At 33.4% G+C, this 20464-nt stretch overlaps 3 protein-coding genes across 3 annotated transcripts; 2 read left to right on the forward strand and 1 right to left on the reverse strand.

The window, feature by feature from the left end:
- Window positions 1-4197: 4197 nt before the first annotated feature.
- On the reverse strand, window positions 4198-5796 carry LOC103839263 (probable ubiquitin-conjugating enzyme E2 18). The gene is made up of 6 exons (XM_009115767.3): window positions 5599-5796; window positions 5398-5501; window positions 5201-5303; window positions 5026-5089; window positions 4611-4699; window positions 4198-4529 (listed from the first exon to the last, which is right to left on the reverse strand). The coding sequence occupies exons 1-6, from the start codon at window positions 5788-5790 to the stop codon at window positions 4434-4436; spliced, it is 648 nt and encodes a 215-aa protein (XP_009114015.2). The 5' UTR covers window positions 5791-5796; the 3' UTR covers window positions 4198-4433.
- A 1028-nt stretch (window positions 5797-6824) lies between these two features.
- On the forward strand, window positions 6825-7749 carry LOC103839261 (uncharacterized protein ycf20). Its single transcript, XM_009115766.3, has 2 exons — window positions 6825-7007; window positions 7182-7749. Exon 2 carries the CDS (start codon window positions 7192-7194, stop codon window positions 7660-7662), a length of 471 nt encoding a protein of 156 aa, XP_009114014.1. The 5' UTR covers window positions 6825-7007; window positions 7182-7191; the 3' UTR covers window positions 7663-7749.
- Window positions 7750-8109: 360 nt separating this feature from the next.
- Window positions 8110-17707, forward strand: LOC108869822. The gene has a single exon (XM_033281252.1). The coding sequence runs from the start codon at window positions 16563-16565 to the stop codon at window positions 16950-16952; it is 390 nt and encodes a 129-aa protein (XP_033137143.1). The 5' UTR covers window positions 8110-16562; the 3' UTR covers window positions 16953-17707.
- The last annotated feature ends 2757 nt before the right edge of the window (window positions 17708-20464 follow it).

Below are 20464 nucleotides of genomic sequence, written 5' to 3' on the forward strand. Positions count from 1 at the left end.
CCAGACTGGTGGTTAGAACAACAAAAGACAAACACAGGAGGATCCAGTCAACGTGGTGGCCGTGGTGGTCGCTCATCGTACTCATCAAACAGAGGACGGGGTCGCTCAAGCTCCACCAGAGTTGTCTCTAACAATACGACTACTACACCATCCCAGTCATCTCTCAACAACGATCAAATAGCTCAACTTCTTCAGCTTCTTCAAACATCTCGGTCAACCAATATATCTACTGAGAGATTGTCGGGTAAAACTAAGTTAAATGATGTCATTATTGATACGGGTGCTTCTCACCATATGACAGGGGACTTGGCTCTTCTGAGCGATATCACTGATATTATACCATCTTCAGTAAAGTTTCCAGATGGTCGTATGTCCAGTGCTACTAAAAAGGGCACTCTTGTGCTTAGTCGGGATTATTTCTTACGAGATGTGCTATATGTTCCCGACTTTAACTGCACTCTTATATCAGTCTCTCGCTTACTAAGACAAACAGGCTGCATAGCCATTTTTACTGATACTCTATGTGTCTTGCAGGACCGTTTTACGAAGACCCTGATTGGAACGGGTGAAGAACGTGAGGGAGTTTATTATTTTACGGGAGTCAAAGCTGCGAGTGTTCATCAGACTGAGTATAAGAATGCTTCTACTTCGGAACTGTGGCACAGGAGGCTTGGGCACCCATCTTTTCGTGTTTTGTCTTCTTTACCTTTTCTAGATAACATGTGTTTTGATTCTGAACAAGCAAAGTCCTGTGAGATTTGTTTTCGGGCTAAGCAAACTCGTTCTAGTTTTCCTGAAAGTTTTAATAAAGCTACGGCACCATTTGTTTTAATACATTGCGATGTTTGGGGACCATACCGAACCCCCTATTCCTGCGGAGCCAAATACTTTCTTACTATTGTTGATGACTACTCCCGTTCTGTCTGGACATATCTGATGTTGGAAAAGTCAGAAGTGGCGGGTTTACTTCGAAACTTCTTTGCTCTTTGCGAGAAGCAATTTGGTAGATCAGTCCAACAGATTCGAACGGACAATGGCTCTGAATTCATGGTTTTATCTGGATACTTTCGACAAAATGGTATAATCCATCAGACATCGTGTGTGGATACACCACAACAGAATGGCCGCGTGGAAAGGAAACACCGCCATATACTAAACATAGCACGAGCGTGTTTGTTTCAGGCTCGCTTACCGTCTACGTTTTGGGGAGAAAGCATCCTTACTGCAACACACTTAATCAACTACACTCCATCTCAGGTTCTGCATGGCAAAACACCTTATGCGCTACTGTTTGGAAAGAAACCAGATCTCGATCAGTTACGTGTTTTCGAGTGTTTGTGTTTTGCTCATCGCAAAGCACGTGATAAAGATAAGTTTGGTGACCGAAGCCGACGTTGCATATTTGTAGGCTACCCGTATGGCAAGAAGGCGTGGTCGCTGTATGATCTCGAGACTAAAGACTTCTTCACAAGTCGTGATGTTGCATTCTCTGAATCAAAGTTTCCCGGAGTTGACACTGATAACTATGTTTCTCCACCTCTTAATCATTATGATACTGCTGTCGATGACTGGCTACTACCCAATATACCATCCAGGGGGAGTTCGGAACCTCAAGACGTCTCCTCCACGCAACAATCTCCTGTCCTACCTACTCCAACTATAGATCCTACTACAATGGTAACTCCCACAGATACGACAACAGCCGCAGATAAGGTCCCTGATACTACTTCATCCTATGTTCCTCAGCCAGTGACTGACTCTCATATACCATCGTCACCTGTCAGACACTCATCTGTACCCACTCCTGCAGAAAGCTCGTCTCCGGATTCCAGAGATTCTTGGACGAGGACTTAGACAGAAAACTCCATCCATACTACTTAAAGACTATGTCTCACACTCTGCTCAGACTACTGATAATAATAAACTCTCTCATGCTCTCTCCTCGCCTGATCTTGGTCCTCAACGAACGTCCTCAGGTATCACTCCCTCCCCTATATCTAGCTATGTCTCTGATGACTTTTTTACAGACAAGCATCGCGTCTTCATGGCCAATATCATTGCCGATGACCCTCCTCGTTCATTCAAAGAAGCTGTGAAGCTTAAAATATGGCGTGATGCAATGGGAAAAGAAATTGATGCTTTTGATGCTACTAATACATGGGATATCGCAACACTGCCTCCAGGAAAGAAGGCTCTCAGCAATCAATGGCTCTACACTAACAAATACAATGCCGATGGTACTCTTGAACGACCTAAAGCTCGTCTAGTTGTCTTGGGAAATCATCAAACTGAGGGAGAAGATTTCAATGAAACTTTTGCCCCTGTTGCAAAGCTCGCCTCAGTGCGTTTTATTTTGAAACTTGCGGCAGCATTAAATTGGTATGTCCATCAAATGGATGTCCACAATGCCTTCTTGCATGGAGATCTTGAAGAAGAGATCTACATGAAGCTACCTCAGGGCTTTACGTGCTCAGATCCGACCAAAGTCTGTCGCCTCAAGAAATCTTTATATGGCCTTCGTCAAGCTCCACGCTGCTGGTACGCGAAGCTTACAACTGCTCTTACACAATTTGGTTTCTCTCATGACTACGCAGACCATTCACTCTTTTCCAAGGTTCGCGGTTCGGTCTGTATACATATTTTGATATACGTTGATGATTTTATCATCGCATGCAATGATACTACTGCTCTCCAAGAGTTCAAAGACTATCTTCATCGTTGCTTCCGTATGAAAGACCTCGGTACGCTTAAATACTTTCTTGGGTTCGAAGTTGCGAGGAATGCTTCTGGTATCTACATGTCACAGAGGAAATATGCACTAGATATAATAGCAGAGACATGGCTTCTTGGCGCCAAACCATCTCCAGTTCCGGTTGAACTTAATCATCAGCTGGCTAAAGCAGTTGGTCCTCTTGCAAATGCACATAGTACAGACGCCTTGTTGGTCGATTGATATATTTGACTAACACAAGACCTGAACTCGGGTACATTGTTCATATTCTTGCTCGATTTATGCAGAAACCGCTACTACCTCACTGGGATGCAGCTATCCGTGTTGTTAGGTATCTCAAAGGTTGCCCTGGTTAAGGAATTTTCTTAAAAGCTAATGATTCACTTCAGATAAGCGCCTACTGTGATTATGACTGGAGTTCGTGTCCCACTTCTCGTCGGTCTTTAAGCGCATACTTCATCTTTCTTGGTGACTCTCCGGTCATATGGAGAACAAAGAAGCAAGACTGCGTCTCGCTCTCCTCTGCTGAGGCCGAATACCGTGCAATGTCTGAAACTGTCAAGGAACTAAAATGGGTGAAGGGTCTTATACAATCTTTCGGCATTCAGCATCCAGGACCTATGCAACTTTATTGTGATAGCAAGTCAGCAATCTACATTGCTTCTAATCCGGTATTTCATGAACGTACCAAACATATAGAGCGTGACTGTCATCATGTCCGTGATGCTCTTAAGTCTAAGTTGATCTCTACTACTCATGTCTCATCTAAGAACCAGCTTGCCGATATACTCACTAAAGCCTTGCCACGGCCTTCATTTGAAGATCTTATGTCCAAGTTGGGTATTCGAAATCTCACACTTCCAACTTGAGGGAGAGTAATGAGATAACTACTATATCTTCAAATAACGACTACTTAGACTAAGGATAATGATGTAACTAGTCCTAAGCTTTATCACTTTAGAATTCTATATGTTGTATAAATACAGGCTATTACCTAACGAGATCAATAACAAATTCTTTCCTTTTTACATTCTCAAGTTATTTCATTTATTCTATTCATTTAGAAGAATTTTTGAGATATAAACAATTTTTCAACACATTTTATTTGCAAACAATACAAGAACCATGAATAGCAGTGTTTGAATGCAACTGTCATGTTTTGTTTATGTAGATTCTGAACCACCGCTTTTTTTTTTTTTTTTTTTTGTCAACAACCGCCGCTGTTTATCCGAGTCGTTTTAGGTTTTATGTTGTTGACAAGAAAAATCACACCACCAATTCCATAATAAAAGTTTTTCCATGCTGCTTTAGGTTGCTGACTTGCACTTCCAAGCCATATTAACGCTAGCCTCTAACATAATTTCATTGAAGAAGTTCATTTAAGAAGCTAGAAAGAAATTTGGCCATCAGTTTAGACTCAAATCCGTCACTCTGGCTTGAAAATATAAACATACACAGCAAAAAAATGTCTCCAAATACAATTTGCCTAGAATATCCAAAGGTTACTTTAGGGAAGAGAAACGCAGAAACTGATAATTCAAGGTGTAAGACATTTCAGATGTCACATAATCATCCATACAGAAGACAAAGATAGGAAGAAAGAAAAAGAGTTGAGGCCACAAGGAATTCAAATTAGTACCATCAGTCTGGGGAAATTATATAAAACCTCTTCTTTTATTTATGATGTTTGATCATATCATCCTCATGCCTTGTCGTCATGGAACCACCATCTCGTCTCTTTAGGAGACCTCCCGTTCTTGCAGTTCTTTACGTATCGGTCATTATCAGCCGGACGTTGCTGAGACATATATAGACATAGTAAGATTGTGTGTGGCTTTGTGATAATACGAAGTGTGGGAGTTAATAAAAATGTAGAAACCTTTTCCGGTGAACTCGATAGCATGGAGAGAATGCTGATGCAGACTGAACTAACCGTCATTGCTGGAGACCACGAGTCATACAGAATATCTGCAAAAAGAAAAGAGAGAGTGTTTTACATTTCCTATGTGTAACATATTGTTTAACTAATTAGACCTGATTTTAGGTGCATTGAGATTGTTTTGTGAAAACAGCAAACATAAAAAAAAAGTGTAATCTATCTCTATGTATGCATCAAATTCTTTCCTGGGTTTACAAGAAAATTATTTTGATTTACTTATAAAAAAGATGTTAATGGGAAAAACCATACAACAGAAAGAAGCATCCAACACAAGGAAACCAATAATTAAAAAAAAAACAAAGAGCATATATAATGCAGAGAGTGAAGAAACAAGAGGAGACTGACTAAGAGATACCTAAACAAATATGTCCATTGCTGTAAATATGCGGATGTAGCGGCGCTGGTGGAACAAAAATTACCTGCTCAATATCCAACACACACACAAGAAATTACAAACACTAATCACGATTTGATTGCCAGTAAGAACATACAAAAATGTAAATTCCAAAAAAGGAGATGAGAAAAGTTGCCTGAGGAGATTCCATGGGGTAATGTTCAGGAAAATCAACCTGAAGCTTGTAAGTTTCATTCGCATAGAGCGTACCTGGTGCTCCTGTTACCTCTATTATCCATCTTACAATCACACAAAAACAAACCCAAAAAGTCCATCAAAATTTAGGAATTGAAGACGAAAAACATTGATGAGATTTTTTGTAATAATATATACTTTTGGAGATTATCGGTAACTTTGTGCTTAAACCCAGTGGGAGGATTGACTTGCCACTCTGATAACTCTTTCTGTAGCCTATTACACGCGATCTTGCTTAACGCCTACGCCATCACCATTTTTTTCTAAATATCAAAAACTCCCAAAAAAAACAAACAAAATTGACATCCAAAATCGAAGAATACGAAATCAAAGAGAGACCTTGCGTGAAGGAGATGAAGAGCTGGTCATGGTGGCGGAGACAGACGTAGAATCAGACACAGACAGAAGAACTTTGCTTCTTCTGCTTTTGTCTGAATTTTTCAAGTACTTAAAAAAAAAAAAGTGTAAGAAAAAAAGGAACTTTCTCGGGAGTAAGGAAAGGCCACACGAAAATACACGTGAAAGAGTCATAAATTACGGAATAGCCCATTTTCCATCGGACGGTTTTAACTCCTTCTCCGTGTTCACACGTGTCAGATATCATTCATTGTCTTTAGCTTTTTGACCTTCATATACAATTAATACATCAAGGAGTCGATTACATTATTAAAATACGTATTTTTCATATTGTCTTCCACGTCCAGCTTAATTGTCTTTCTGATTATGATCGTACAACGACAAGTACATAACAATATTATCGACAAGTACAATTAACATACATGCATTTAAATGGTGTCGTTTCAGGCAGCTGAGTATTTTATGGGTCACTCACAATCAGGCATTCAGGCCCAACATAGTCAGTTCACCTCTATACCAATTCCATCGCTTGCTCCAGTTCAATACCACCTAGCGAGCCATAAATAGGCTCAATAGAGTCTCCCGACGCTTTTCGCATGTGGTAAGTTGTCTATGGTTAATATTATTGAAATATTAAAAATTTCTATGAAAATTTCAGTAAGTTTCTCAACCAATGATGATGCTTTTAGATTCTTAAAATTAGTACAATATTTCCATAGAATTTCTAAATATGCAATTTTTTATATTTGTTTTTACAAATATCTCAACGCTTAGATCAACAAACCTTATATTAATTTAACTACCAATATCCCTTCTTTGTGTGTGTAGATATTTTTAAGTTAGTACTTTGCGAAAATCTATATGTGAAAGCATAAAATAAAATAAAAGGCATTTGAAAACATTGGTATTTTCTACATATTTGACTGATCTCATTAAAGCTCTATCAGTCAACTCTAAGAACATTTTTTTTTTTTTTTGGAACTCTAACTCTAAGAACATGTCCATTGAATTTTGAGAATAAGAGAGAATATGTAATGGAGTTCTCAAATGGAATTTAATCCATTAATTTTTTTTATAACGCCATAAAATTCCATAAAAACATGTGTCACATTTTAAGTAGTTTATTTTTACTATTATTAAAAAATTAGTTGTATAAACAAATTATGAAACATAATTATTATATTATTTTTAGAACCTCATTTTGAGAACTTATTGCAGTGGATATTCGTTTACTTTCTTAAATCCTACCGAACGAAACCCATATTAGCAAAATGGGCTCAATATTAAAGTGGGCCTTTCCTCTTTCCAGTCCTGTCCCTCTCCCCTCCACATCTTCTCCTCGCTCTGATCACTTCTCCTGATTCCTCGCTTCTTCGATCTTCACCGTCTTGGTAATATTCCTTTTCTAAACCCTGTATCGATTTCATAGTGCAAATTTTACCTAGATTAGTCCTTATATTACTTTTCAACTGTGAATCAAATTTCACTGTTTAGGAAATCGAATCCCTAATTTCAGTTTACAATCGTAGAGTTTGCTCATTTTTCGTTATTATTACATCTGCCAGGTAGCTAAGGATGGCGCACTCTCTAAGCTTCATCTCCACCAACTTGAACACTCTACTCCTCAACCATCATCAGTGTCGGAGTTTCGGTGCCTTTGTCTCTCCATCTAAATCTAAAACGAGATTCGCGAGAACCATTAGAGCTGTGCAAGAGACTCAAGGAGGTCCAAGAAGACTAATCGACATCATCAGAACGGTTCCTGATATCTCCAGGAACTACTTCAAGAAGCCGTCAAGAAGAACCCTTTTCGGAGGGATCTCGTTGTTAGGTGGGTTCTATGTCGCGCAGACCATCTCTCTCTCGTTTGGAGCCTTGGGAGTGAACGACGTTATCGCTGCGGTTTTGTGCGTTCTTTTAACGGAGTATGTGACGAGATTCTACTACAGCCGCACCACCGTGACGTTCCCCATCGCTCTTCTCAATAATTTCAAGATGGGTTTCACTTATGGTCTCTTCATTGATGCCTTCAAGCTCGCTAGCTAGTAGTGTATGCTTTTGTATATATATATTTTAAAGCTCCATTTAGTGTTTTTAGTAGATGTTTTCACATTAGCTCATGTTGTTTGTTTGTGTTTGCTTTCACGTTTTAATGATGTGAGATATCCGAGGAAGTGTACCATAAGCTTAGAGAGTGTGAGAGAAATGGTTGATTGGGCTAACTTACACACTTAGATTCGAATGGGGGTTGCTTGGTTGATTAGTTCCTCTCTTGACATCTTCAGCTACGGACCTTCACTAGATGAAGAAAATATCTTTACATTGTCCAACATCTATTTGAAGATAACCTCCTGAGAAGAAAAGCTGCTTCAGAGTTGTCTGGTATCAAGGTTTACAAGAAGAATCGAGGAAGCAAAAATCATTTGGCTAAAAACTTAACCCTATAAGGGGATGATTGGTAAGTGCTGTAGCTTTATATTTTTTGCTGTAAAATTTAATCTGTAGATTTATTTGCTGTAGCTTTCCTTGTTGTAGATTTCTAAAACACTAATTTTTTGCTCTGGAAATAAAGCTCTCTACAGCCATATTTTGATTTTGCAGAGATTTTTTTGCTGTGAGTTTTTTAAGGAAAGCAAAGCTCGATTGGTTGAGATATATAGCTGTAGACTAAATTTTGGCTGTCCAGAGCATCTACAGCCCCAACCAATCATCCCCTAAAGCTTATGAACAGAGCCAGTCCTAGAGGTGTGGGGCCCTATTCAAATTTCTTTTTAATTTAAAATTAAAGATATTTTTAAGTGATTTTTAGTAAAAATTAATGTAAATTTCTTTACTTTATATATTTAACACTATTTAATAATATAAATACACCTATATATACAAATATTTTTTTTTAAAGAGGTCCTTTCAAATGTTTCGAAAGCATACCCACAAGCCCGACTCTGCCTATGAACTAGTATGTTCCCCTATTTTAGCCATATCTCAAAAGTCATAGTTAGAATTAAAGATTTTGATACAAGTTAAGGCTAATCTTGTTAGGTTGAGTCCATTTTAACATTCCTAGTTACATCCCACTATGATGAAGAAAGTTTTCTTTTAAAATCTTAGAAAAGAAGAGTGCATTAGTTTGTAAATCACTTTTGTCTTTATTTTTAACACTCATAGTCACTTCTAATGGGTCAATTAGTGGACGTAGTTATATCATATAGAGAATGTAATTAAGATTGAGGTTTGCATTAAACGGGAGTTTGGTTTATAGGATTATAAAAGAGCAATAATTAAGTATTTTAGTTTAAAACATGTTTTTTTATATCACCAACAAGTTTAAATTGGTCATTATTTTAAATTCTAATGTATAAATATCAATATATCTATATAAAAGCAATTAAAAAAAAATCTTCTACATATTGACATTTTCTAGGATTTTAAAAGAAAACTTTCTTAATTACATCAATATCTATCTTATTAAAATAGAAATACACTTATAAATTAACTCTTAGTTTTTTAATTTATTACATCTCAATGCCACTGAAAAAATAAATTTACCTACATTTTAGTATTCTTGTCTTTTATAGTTTAATGAATGCATTTTCCTAAGATGAAATACAACAAATTATGTCCAACTTACTTAAGGAATATTTCCCATAATCAAGCTAAATAATAAATTACACTTAATCAATACCAAAAATATAACAAAATGTTCATTACACGGATTTGGTTATTTTTTATTTTGGTATATTAACTATGTCTAAAAAAACATAGAAAATGTTATAAAAAATACATAATATAAAACACACAAAATTATAAATAATATATATATTTGATTATTTGATAGTATAAATCAAATATAACCATATACAACATTTTTATTTTACCTAAATTTTTGATCCATAAAAAAATACATTTACACCAACACACGGGTTATATTTTAAAAATATGGATCTAATAATTGACGGATCTAAAAATAAAATAAAATAAAAATATTCACTATAAATTATAAAATTTATGGGTTTAGAAATATATTAAACAATTATTTAATACATATAAATTTTATAAATATATATTACCATTTATATAAATTTTTTTTAAAAAATAAAAAAGAATATCCGGTGGGTGCGCGGATCAAGTTCTAGTATGTATATAAAAGCAACTACGATGAAGAATGCACGTGTTTTTGACATTTTTCAGCTTTTAAGGTTTAATGAGTGACTGTTATATCTTCATTTTCTACTTTTTTCCACAAGTTTTCAAACTTAATATGCAGCCATTTTCAATTTTTTTTTCATGATTTCACCGTTTTTAAATCATTTATTTTGGGAGTTATCTACATATAGCAAATCTAAGACTTAAAATTTGATTTCGAACCAGAAATTTTGATATTTTGTAAGCTTTTCGAATTTGAGAAACTCGATTTTACAAAACTAGGCGCTGTTCATTTCTCCAGGTAAGGCGGGTATAATACGGCTCAGCGCCTTGACATACCGTTCACATCCTTTTCGCCATGGTGACCTTCCGATCTGCGTTTAATCAGACGAGTTATCGGTGGTGGGGGTGTTTTAGAACAAAGATTGACATTTATAATAAATATATTATTTTGTTAAATCGAAAATACACACTTTTTGAAATACTTTTTTTTTTGAATCACCAAAAATATACGTATATATTTGTATTTATTAACGGTAGAAGCATGGACCCATAGTGGGTGAGTTTTGATTGTATTACGTGGTATTGTATTTTGAGTTGAGTCTTAATTTATGGATGAATGCATTGGATTGTGGACACAACCAACTTTAAAAAAGTTTCACATAACATGTGATGTTCCTTGCAAATTAAACCATTGTCTATGAAAATCATATTTAATTTTAATTCTCTTGAAACTGTGGACGATAAAGAGTTATTAGAACAAGAGATAAAGTTGTGGACGGTAATTTCATGAATGGAAGAGTTGTGGACAATATAAGCATGGAAGGCAGAGTGGCAATACCAACGGTGAGCTTGGTATTCCAAAGCTTTCATAGTTGGAATTCGTAACAAATCGTTTTTCTTGAATTAAACTCTAAATCCACGTGAAAAAGATGGGTTGAAGTTTCACACGGTTTAGACTAACTTTTTTTTTTTTGGTAAAATGTAAAGATATTATTGTTAACTTTTCATTTTTTGATAGAAATACAATGAATACAAGAAGCAGATAAAAGAAAAATAAAACCTAAACAGCGACTCAATCTATCTAAGCCGGAACAGACACAACAAGCAAAAGCCGTAGACCAGAGGCATCAACTAATCTGCACTTACCACTTGCCGCAAAAGGAAGAGCCAGTTAAACCGAGAGTCAGAACCCGGTAATTTTAGCCTCCCCGATGAACCTGTTCTTAAAGATGAGGCCCGACCAAGAACAGTTTGCGGAAGACTTCAAGAGCATCCACCTGCACAATCAGACAGCCACGCCAGAGGCCAAGCACCTGCATCGACAAAACGAGCATTTATTAGGGACGCACCAGTCACAAAGGACTGAAACCGTCCAGAAGCGCGGGCTTGGAATCACCGCCTAGCACCAACCCGATGCCTCTAGACATGCAAATAGTAGAAATGCTGCACGACCACACAAGCTCAAGTGATCTTATGCAATGCTGGGATGTGAGCAAATCCAAGTGTGCCTCAGGGATGACAAACGACTGCAACCGAGAGCCGCCACACCACTTGAAGTCATCGAGAACCGAAGAAGCAACACTCTAAGCTGAAAAACCCACTCTGGCGCCACACAGAGAAGAACATCTTGACAGAACAGTGGCACCACTCCGCAAGAAACATAACCTTCAAACAGAGCAAAACGGAGAAGGGCCGATTAGAGGAGCTTTGAGGAGAGGACGCACGGAGAGAGACCATCCAGGAGCCATAGACGAAACCCTTTGAAAACCCTAAGTGCAAAAACACGAAAGAGCCCAGTACCATCTCCAGCATGGGTACATGGACTCAAAGACCGCCTCCGTGGTAGCAAAATCCACCGGACCTCACCGGAACCCGACATAGAGGAAACAAAACGAGAGAGCACCACCATACCTGAAGAGCCTCACATTGGAGCCACTTAACCACCAAACAGACCAGAAGAGATCCTCTGAGAAGATGAAAGGAAAGAGAAGCCAAACTGATGTGCCCCAGTCCACATATCAGTATATGGAACCAGCTCCGCATGGAGATCAGGACGTTCTGAACAATTCAACTGAGGTTCATCCATCCAACCGTACCGATCAGACTGACCGAGACGTGTACCGGATCGACCCGCGTACGTCCAGAATAGAGCTAAGGCTGGAACCACGTCCAGACAACCGAATTGACCGTACCAGAACTCGTCTTTCCCGACCATCTCGACATTCTAAGGACAATAGCCGAGTCAGACTTAACTTGGGTCGTGAAGAACCTGAAGACAGACATGGATTCTCACCCGGCAGACCATCCTGACAGTCCCGCAAGAGTCCTTATCATTACTATCGTGCATCTATTAGGTTCGGATGAACCTGGACAGTAGCCGAAGGGTTTCCTTGACCAGAACGTGAACCGAAGGGTCATCTTTGACCAATATGTATGGAAGACTGAGTCTTTGACTCATTAATAATATTCTAGTCAATGTTTCTATTTTCTATGCCTTGTTTTCCCACAATTCTCTTTAATTCTCTTTGACTACAAGTAGTATAAATATGTAGTCTCTTCCATGAATAAAATCAGTCTAAATTTGAGTTTATTTTTGATTCTTATTTTCTCTGAGTGAGAGAGAGAGAGAGTTCTTTAGCTAGTTAATTGGTGTGAACCGGCTTGTTGAGTTGGTGGTCAGCCAATTCATATTTGTGTGTTGTTTGCTGGTTAGCCAACATACTACATTCTTTTTTAGGTGGTTAGCCTTAGATCTTGGGTATATCAAGAGCCATTCTGCATCTCTTGATGATCCTTTCAATCCATCTCAGTTCCAGTAGTGTCATTTGTGTTCTCGGATCATATCCAACACCCAGCTAAAATGATCCTTCAATTCATGACGTATCACAAACCTCGCCCACTCAAGCAGTAAAACCCGGAAGACCGTACGGAGAAAATTGGTCAACCTAAACCCTAAAAGCCGACTATTACCTAGGACTACCGATCTACCGCAAAGCCAGAGCAAACCACGATACCACCAGAACCACAACTCCTCGCGTGCAGAGCCAATTCCAGGGCAAAGGAGAAGCCCAGATCTGAAAGTATGTCGACGAAGAAAAAGAGGACAACGGAGCAACGACAAAGTACGGGCGCTTGATTGTAGTTTTTGAAATCGTTTTTGTTTTAATTTTTCTAAAGGCTTGTTCTATAATTATTTAATATATTTTCCAAGTGTTTTTTAGTAATGACAAAAAAACAATATATTGACAAAGTTTTTTTTTTACAAAATAGGGAATCTAGTTTTGAACTTTTAATAAATTTCAGTAAAAAATTAGAAAATGCGTGTTTGAATTTCTTTCTAAATATGGTTAATATTTTTTATTTTGTAAATAATTATATCAGTATTAAGAATATGCATCTTTTGAAAGTAATTTTGTATATTTGTAAGAATTTATAATATTCACTTTTATTAAAATACTTTTTAAATAAAATAATTTAAAAACACTTTAATATCTTTTATTAATAATTTAGTCATTATTTAAAATTTTGTAAAAAATAATTTTGTTGTATTAAAATAAATCATTGTTTAATTTACAACAAAAAAAATAATGATTAACACACTTTAAGTGGTTTCGATCATGCCTCTGTCTACTCCAACATTTTTTATGTTCTAAAGACATGGAAGGATCAACTTGTACCAGAAAATATTTAGAAGAAGTGGAGCTTGGATTATCTGGTCAATATAAAAAACAGAAACTCTTTTCTCTTTCAAGGTAATCTGGCGCTCTTGGTCCATCCTTTCTAAAAACAATCTATGATGAAGTAAATCATTGGTTTCTAATCAAATCAATGGAACAAAAGGAAAAAGCTATAGATTTAGAAATGTAAAAGAGAATCATCTTTGGTTGGAAGCCACCTCCTTTATCTTGGATCAAATGTGACATTGGTTTCGCTTGGGATAAAAATAGGAATCAAAGTGGTGCCTCTTGGGTCATCAGAAACAGAGAAGGGAAAGTATTATTGCATGGTCGACATTCTTTTGTGGATATTTTTTGTAAACGTGACGCTTCTCTGGAAAGCTGGCTATGGGCTATTGATAGTCTGAAGACTCTTCACTTCAACTCGATTGTCTTTGCTTCAGATGATCACAGCCTGATCAATGCAATCTCTAAACCGTCAGCTTGGCCATCCCTCAAATTCTACTCATCAAAGGTTCTATCTAGTCTTAATGAAATTTCAGATTGGCATGCTCAGTTTTACTACCATAATCAGATTAAAGGAACAAAATTCATAGCAAATAGTGTGATCAACAATGATCTAGTTCAATCATATATTGCTTTGGGTCATACTTGTTGGCTTAATCACTTGTTTAGATAAGCCTACAATGTTCTTGTCCCTTTCTTTTGCTGTTTGTAAACGATCCTTGTAATACTTTTGTCGGATATCTCCTCATATATGGAATTCTAGTGTTTTAAAAAGATTAACACACTCCAAGTCACATCTTAACTTTCTACTTTCTAGTTATAAGATATGTCACTCCATGATATAACACCATTTTTGGTGAGATTTGTCTATTTTACCTTTTAACCTTTTTTTTGAACAACACACTTTGATTAATAAAGAGAGTTTCAGACCAATGCAGAAGTCGAGCCATTACAGAGAGCTGATTTTGCAAGCAAGTCAGTTGTAGCATTTTGGGCTCTAGGGACAAAACGAAAAATCAGAATGAAATCAAAACTAGAGGTTAGAAACTTGAGCTCCATTGGATAAGTTTTTGAGTTGACAGCTCTATTGAGTTCAAGTGAGTCAGAATGCATCCAGACGTTGATGAGGTGAGAATGCTGAGCTGCTCAGAGGGTTTCTCTAAGGGCTAGAGCTTCAGCTAGTAGCGGCGAGGGCACGGATGAATAAGTAGTTGTAGCATGAACGTTCGTGTTTGAATATTTAGAAGATATATATTATCCTAAGCCCGCCTTGAGAGAATAGCCGGACCAAGCTGCTTCTGAATTACAAATTGCAAATTTTAATTCATAACAAATCAAATAAAACTGAAAGCAAATGCACATTCTAACCACCTCTTCCAAAATTAAATCAATATTAGAATTTAAAAAAATAATTTTTTTTTGTATTAAATTAAATCATTATTTAAATTTTGTAAAACAAAAAATTGCAGATCAATTTTTTTTTAACTAACATACAAAAATCAATAACCAAAATGTAAATATCAAAAAGTAAACCAAAATATATTCACCCGATGACAAAAAAAAATGTATTCACACAATCAACACCAAATGTAGACATGTTTATTGCAACGCGTCCCATCAGAGAACTAGAGGACGGATTTCTTTGCCGCATCCAGTGAAGACAGTTCAAAATATTATGTAGAGCGGATAGATGGGGGAAAATAATAAAACACAGCTAATTTCAAAGGAAAATCGTGTAACATTTTGTGTAGGCGGATACTATTGACTTGCAATTTAGTTCCACGTGCAAAAATATTAAGAAGAAATTGGTGTGTTTCCGCAATTATGTAAAATTCTGACATTTCGGAAATATGTGTGTTAAATTTTTTTGTATCTTCGATTATTAATTTTTTTATTGTCTTTGTTATCTCTATCGTTAGGATACATTTAGGGCTCCGATTATTTTTGTTCTTTTTTATGATAACAATCTCTGATTAATTGTAATCTTTTTTTTTCTTATTAGAAAACAATCCAGACGACTATAACAAAAGTTATACTATAGAACTAGATGACCGTCTAAGCCTTTAAAAACATTAGTCTTGGTGAATCCTTAAAAGAATTTTCATAAATTTAAAAAGAAAAAGAGAAAAAAGAATGAGAGAGTTTATTGTTTCATTGAAATTAGTAGATTTGAAACAACTCTTTTAATACGTATCAAAATGTATTAAAATGTATCGTCAAGAAATTCAAAAATACTCTCACCAGTACTGATGGTCTGAAAGGTTTTAGGAATGATGCTGGTGTTTATAAATCTATTCCAGTTAAGTTTCAGAATTTTCTCCAATTAATCATGCGTTTTTTTTTTGTTTTATACTGTCATCAGCAATGAAAGATAAATTCCCCGTTGTTTAATAACTAGAAATATTGTAAAACTCATATAAAATATAATATTTATATAAGTTATATATAATTCTTTAAATGTATTTATACATATGCATATAAAAGATCAAATTGGGTATTTGTTATTAAAATATTAGTATTTGTGATTGTTTCGTTTCTCATAAATATTGAATATTAGTATTTGTTTTTCTTCAAGTTACAGATATCCGATTTTTCAGTACCAATTAGAACGAACGAATCAAAATTTCTGGATATTTTGCCCAACTTACTCACACTCTGTTAGCTAAAAAAACCAACTACAAAGCAAAAAGTCAAAGTTTGACAGCTTTTATTTCCTTTAAACTGAGTGGCTAATAGTAAGATTGTTGTTTCTTCATAATAAACCTATTGGCCTCCTATTAACCAAAAAAAATCCAGTTCTTACAAAATTTGCCAACTAACTTTAATTCCTACTTTTTATTTCCTTGAAACAAATGTTATTTTTTCAACCTTGTTATGAAAGTCAAGTTCAGCATCATCTGTTGTGTAGATAGTCTGGAAAAACCCATTCAACATTCGATTGTAATATGAATACACGTCGATTGTTGTGTCCCGCTTATATAAATAGTAAAAGCCCGAACTTGAAGAATTCAACTGAATATATGTAAAAACGTGATAACAAAATGAGATAGTCCATTTAACATGTTCACCAAAAAAAAAGAAAAAAAGAGATAGTCTAACATTCTTGGTCAAGAATAAATGCCCTTTGGTTACACACACGCACACACAAATGCATATATAAACAAAAACCAAGAAGCCGTTCTTTTAAATCTCAAAAAGAAAGAAAACAAGAAACAGAAGAAAAAGATAGAGATAGAAGTAAATGCAAAAATAGTTATAATAATGGAGAAGAAGATTAATGTGTTTGTGCTGTGTATGTTTTTTTTACTGGTGGGCTCGTCTTTGATGTTTAGGAGGGTTGATTGCAGAGCCTTACGATCGAAACAATGGAGAGACGTCAACGGCCAAGATCAATCCACCGAGGCGGCCATGAAGGTGAAGAAAAGCTGGAGCAGTAAGCGTCCTTTGACGAGGAGCTATGGTTTCCGGTTAGCTTCTGGGCCGAGCGGAAAAGGAGTTGGCCACTAATCAACAATTTCTACTTCTGTTTTTGGATTTTTTTGGATTTATTATATTTAAATTAAATGTATAACTTGAAAGTTTTTGTTGAATGATTCTTTCGAGGAGTAATAATATCCCTCCATGTAAATGTACGTATTTTGCAAATCTCCCTAATATTATTTGAAAAATCAGTTTTTATGTGTGGTTTTCATATTAATTTTTAAAATAGTTAAATTATAATGATATATATTTACAATCAACCAAAAATATGATGCATAATGTCTTTATTAAGATTTTTTTTATTTTAAGTTATTTATTTTACTGATAATATTTGAAATTATAATATATTTCATTTGAAAAGTCAATAATATCCTTAATAAACTAAAATTATTATGCTTAACACCATTATTATGATTTTTTTACTTTTGGTTCTTCTTTTTACTTATAATATTTTAAATTAAGTTTTACTTTTAGCTTTCTTTTGATTATAATATTTTTTCAAATCAAATAACAACAAAAATATAATATTATAAAACTAAAATATAAAGATTATATTTATAAATAAAATTTTATGCATGTTGGTCCACATAAATTCTTAGATTGATCAAATACAATATAATCTTTAATGAACTAAACAAATTATGTATAGTGTCATTATTAAATATTTTATTTTAGTTTTACTTTTTATTAATAGTATTTTAAATTAAGCTTTAATTTTAGTTTCATTTTTTAAATACATAAAAACAAAAAGAAACATCATAGATTAAAATATAAAGAGAATATATAAAAAATTATAAACGTAATTTTAAATATATTCATTAATAAAAATTAATAGAGATCTTTATTTTAAGAGATCATATAATATTTTAAACATTAAATTAAGATGAAACAATAAACATTAAAAGGAAAAAAAACTAATTTCTAATTTTATTATGGGAAAATTTCATGTTTACACTTTCATGGTACCACTTTTCATCTTTACCACCACTATAAAGATATTTTCAAAAACATTTTTTTTTATTAAATGGCAAAAGACTTCTATATAATAATAATTATTAAATAAATAATAAATTCAATAAATAAATAAAAATAAAAACAGAAATTAAAAAATATTTTTTTTATGTTTTCGAATTATACTTTTTCAAATTTGAACTTTTTTATAATTTTTTTTCTTTTGAATTTTGTTTTTCGAATTTTTTTTATACTTTTTGAAAATCAAAAATTATGTTTAAAACTATTTTTTTTTAAGTTGTATTTTTTTACATATATATTAGAATCCTAAATTTAATATTCCAAAAACCATATTTCACCCCACAACTCTAAACCCTAAGTCTAGATTAGTTAACCCTAGGGAAATAAGTGTCTTCTACTGTTCATTAAAAGTGAGGTAAAAGTCATTAGCGTAGACATGAAAAATAGTATTACGAATGCGATATTTGTGGCAATTTCTCTTTTATTATTCTTACTAAATAATAAAAATAAACAAAATATTTTATATAATATAAGTCGATCGTATGTATTATATATTGATCATTTTGATCATATGATATTGTCATAACTTTTTATGTTACAACTAACTTTAAACTATCAGGCCTGCGCGGGATTTTATTTATTAATATTTATAATTTATTTATTTTTTAATTTATTTTTTCTTACTTATCTTATATTTTTTAATTTTTTGGAAAAAAATGTTATTGTAATTTTTTTTTTCATGGAATAATTTACTTCTTTGTGTGGTTTATATTGTGTTAGTTGTGTATTTTACAACAAAATTAGTTGAATTAAAATAGATTAGTTCAATAAATTATATGTAAACATGTTTAATGCTGTAAGTAAAATCTATAACTATAAACATATTAGTGTTTTATATAAATTTCAATTAAATAATTTTTAAAAAAATGTGGATATGATAAAAGTCTTTTGTATATAATTTCCTAAATGAATAGGTTTTATATCCTATAATTTTTTAATTAATATGTTTTGTATTAAAATTATTAAATATAGAAATTATAATGTTTTTCACGTGAATAATTTCGGTGTTGTTGTGATTAGAAACGATCTTGATCAATATATATATATATATAATGATTATGGTTAGGTTTGTTATTACCTTAATTATAAACAAATTATAATTGATTTTTTTAAAGAAATATAGTTTGTTTTTAGAAATAGTTTTATATTATATAATTTGATTTTTTTTTAATTCAGTGATTTATAATACAGTTTAGTTTATATTTGGTTATAACTAATTGGCGTGATTGTTTAGATTTTAAGTATATTCGGCTAGGTCATTATTAATTATACTTTTTAATTAAATGATTTATAATACCATTTAGTTAATATTTGGTTATAAAAATTGGTATAATTGTTTATATTTTGAGTATATTCGGTATAGTAACTATTTCTTGTTATAACTGTTTATATTTTCAGAATTTTGATAATATCAATTATAATTGTTTTGATTTTTTATTTGAAAACAATTTAATTGTTTGGATTTTTAAAATATAAGAAGATACACATATAGTTCCGTTTTATACAATATTCGTATCTCATGACAAACTATAGATGGAATAGAGCCTGAAGTAATTATTATATTTCATTAGTTGGACTATTTGATTTAGACCGAGTAATGTGGCTGAAAATTAATTCAAATATCTTTAAAAAAAAAAAAATAATTCAAATATCACGACGACATATACATATGTGAAAAGAGAGATATGTGTATCATCCAGTATTCAGGTATATTTAGGGAGAGATTATCAATGCAATTGTAATTTTGGTTTATATTTATGTTTGAGAAGAATATCGATTATGACATAGACTGTTCTTAAATGATGAAGTTATTTTGTTGATGACTATAAGTAGAGCAATGGATGCCGACTTGATTAACTCTAGTTGAAATAAGTTTTGAAACACATAAGTAAATGTCTATATCAAACAAAAATTTGCATCTATTATATTTTAAGATGTTGGTATAGTGACAACGTTATTTTTTTTTTTTGAACGATTTTTTTTGGGTGGTTTCATCCGAGTTATCAATACTATTAAAAGGGAATGCGTTTTAATAAATCTACTTTTTTGGACCATTTTATTAACTAATAATATTTTGATCTTACTTTGATTTGGACAAACAATATGTTACCTTAAATTTCTCTAACAATCATTTAGTCAAAACTTTTATTTATTGGACCAATATATTTTTATAAACAAAAAGATTATACCATATATATACTACCACATAAATTTCGTTCACGAAAATATAACATCACGTACACTTTATTATAATCTTCTCTAAATATATCTCATTAACTTCATAATTAAGATAAATTTAAAAATTATATATTATGTTAATTTTATTTCATTGATCAATAACAATTTAGTGTTTAAGATAAGTTTAAGATTATCAAAAACTCAACAAATCTTTTTTTACTGCTCAACAAAAAACCTACAAATCTATACTATTAAATTAGCCAAAAGACCTCTTAAATAAATCTTAAGTTTGAGCAATAGAATAGCTATTTGCTGCAAAAAAAAAAATC

Source organism: Brassica rapa, chromosome A09, assembly GCF_000309985.2.
Source record: "Brassica rapa cultivar Chiifu-401-42 chromosome A09, CAAS_Brap_v3.01, whole genome shotgun sequence".
Classification (NCBI taxonomy): domain Eukaryota; kingdom Viridiplantae; phylum Streptophyta; class Magnoliopsida; order Brassicales; family Brassicaceae; genus Brassica; species Brassica rapa.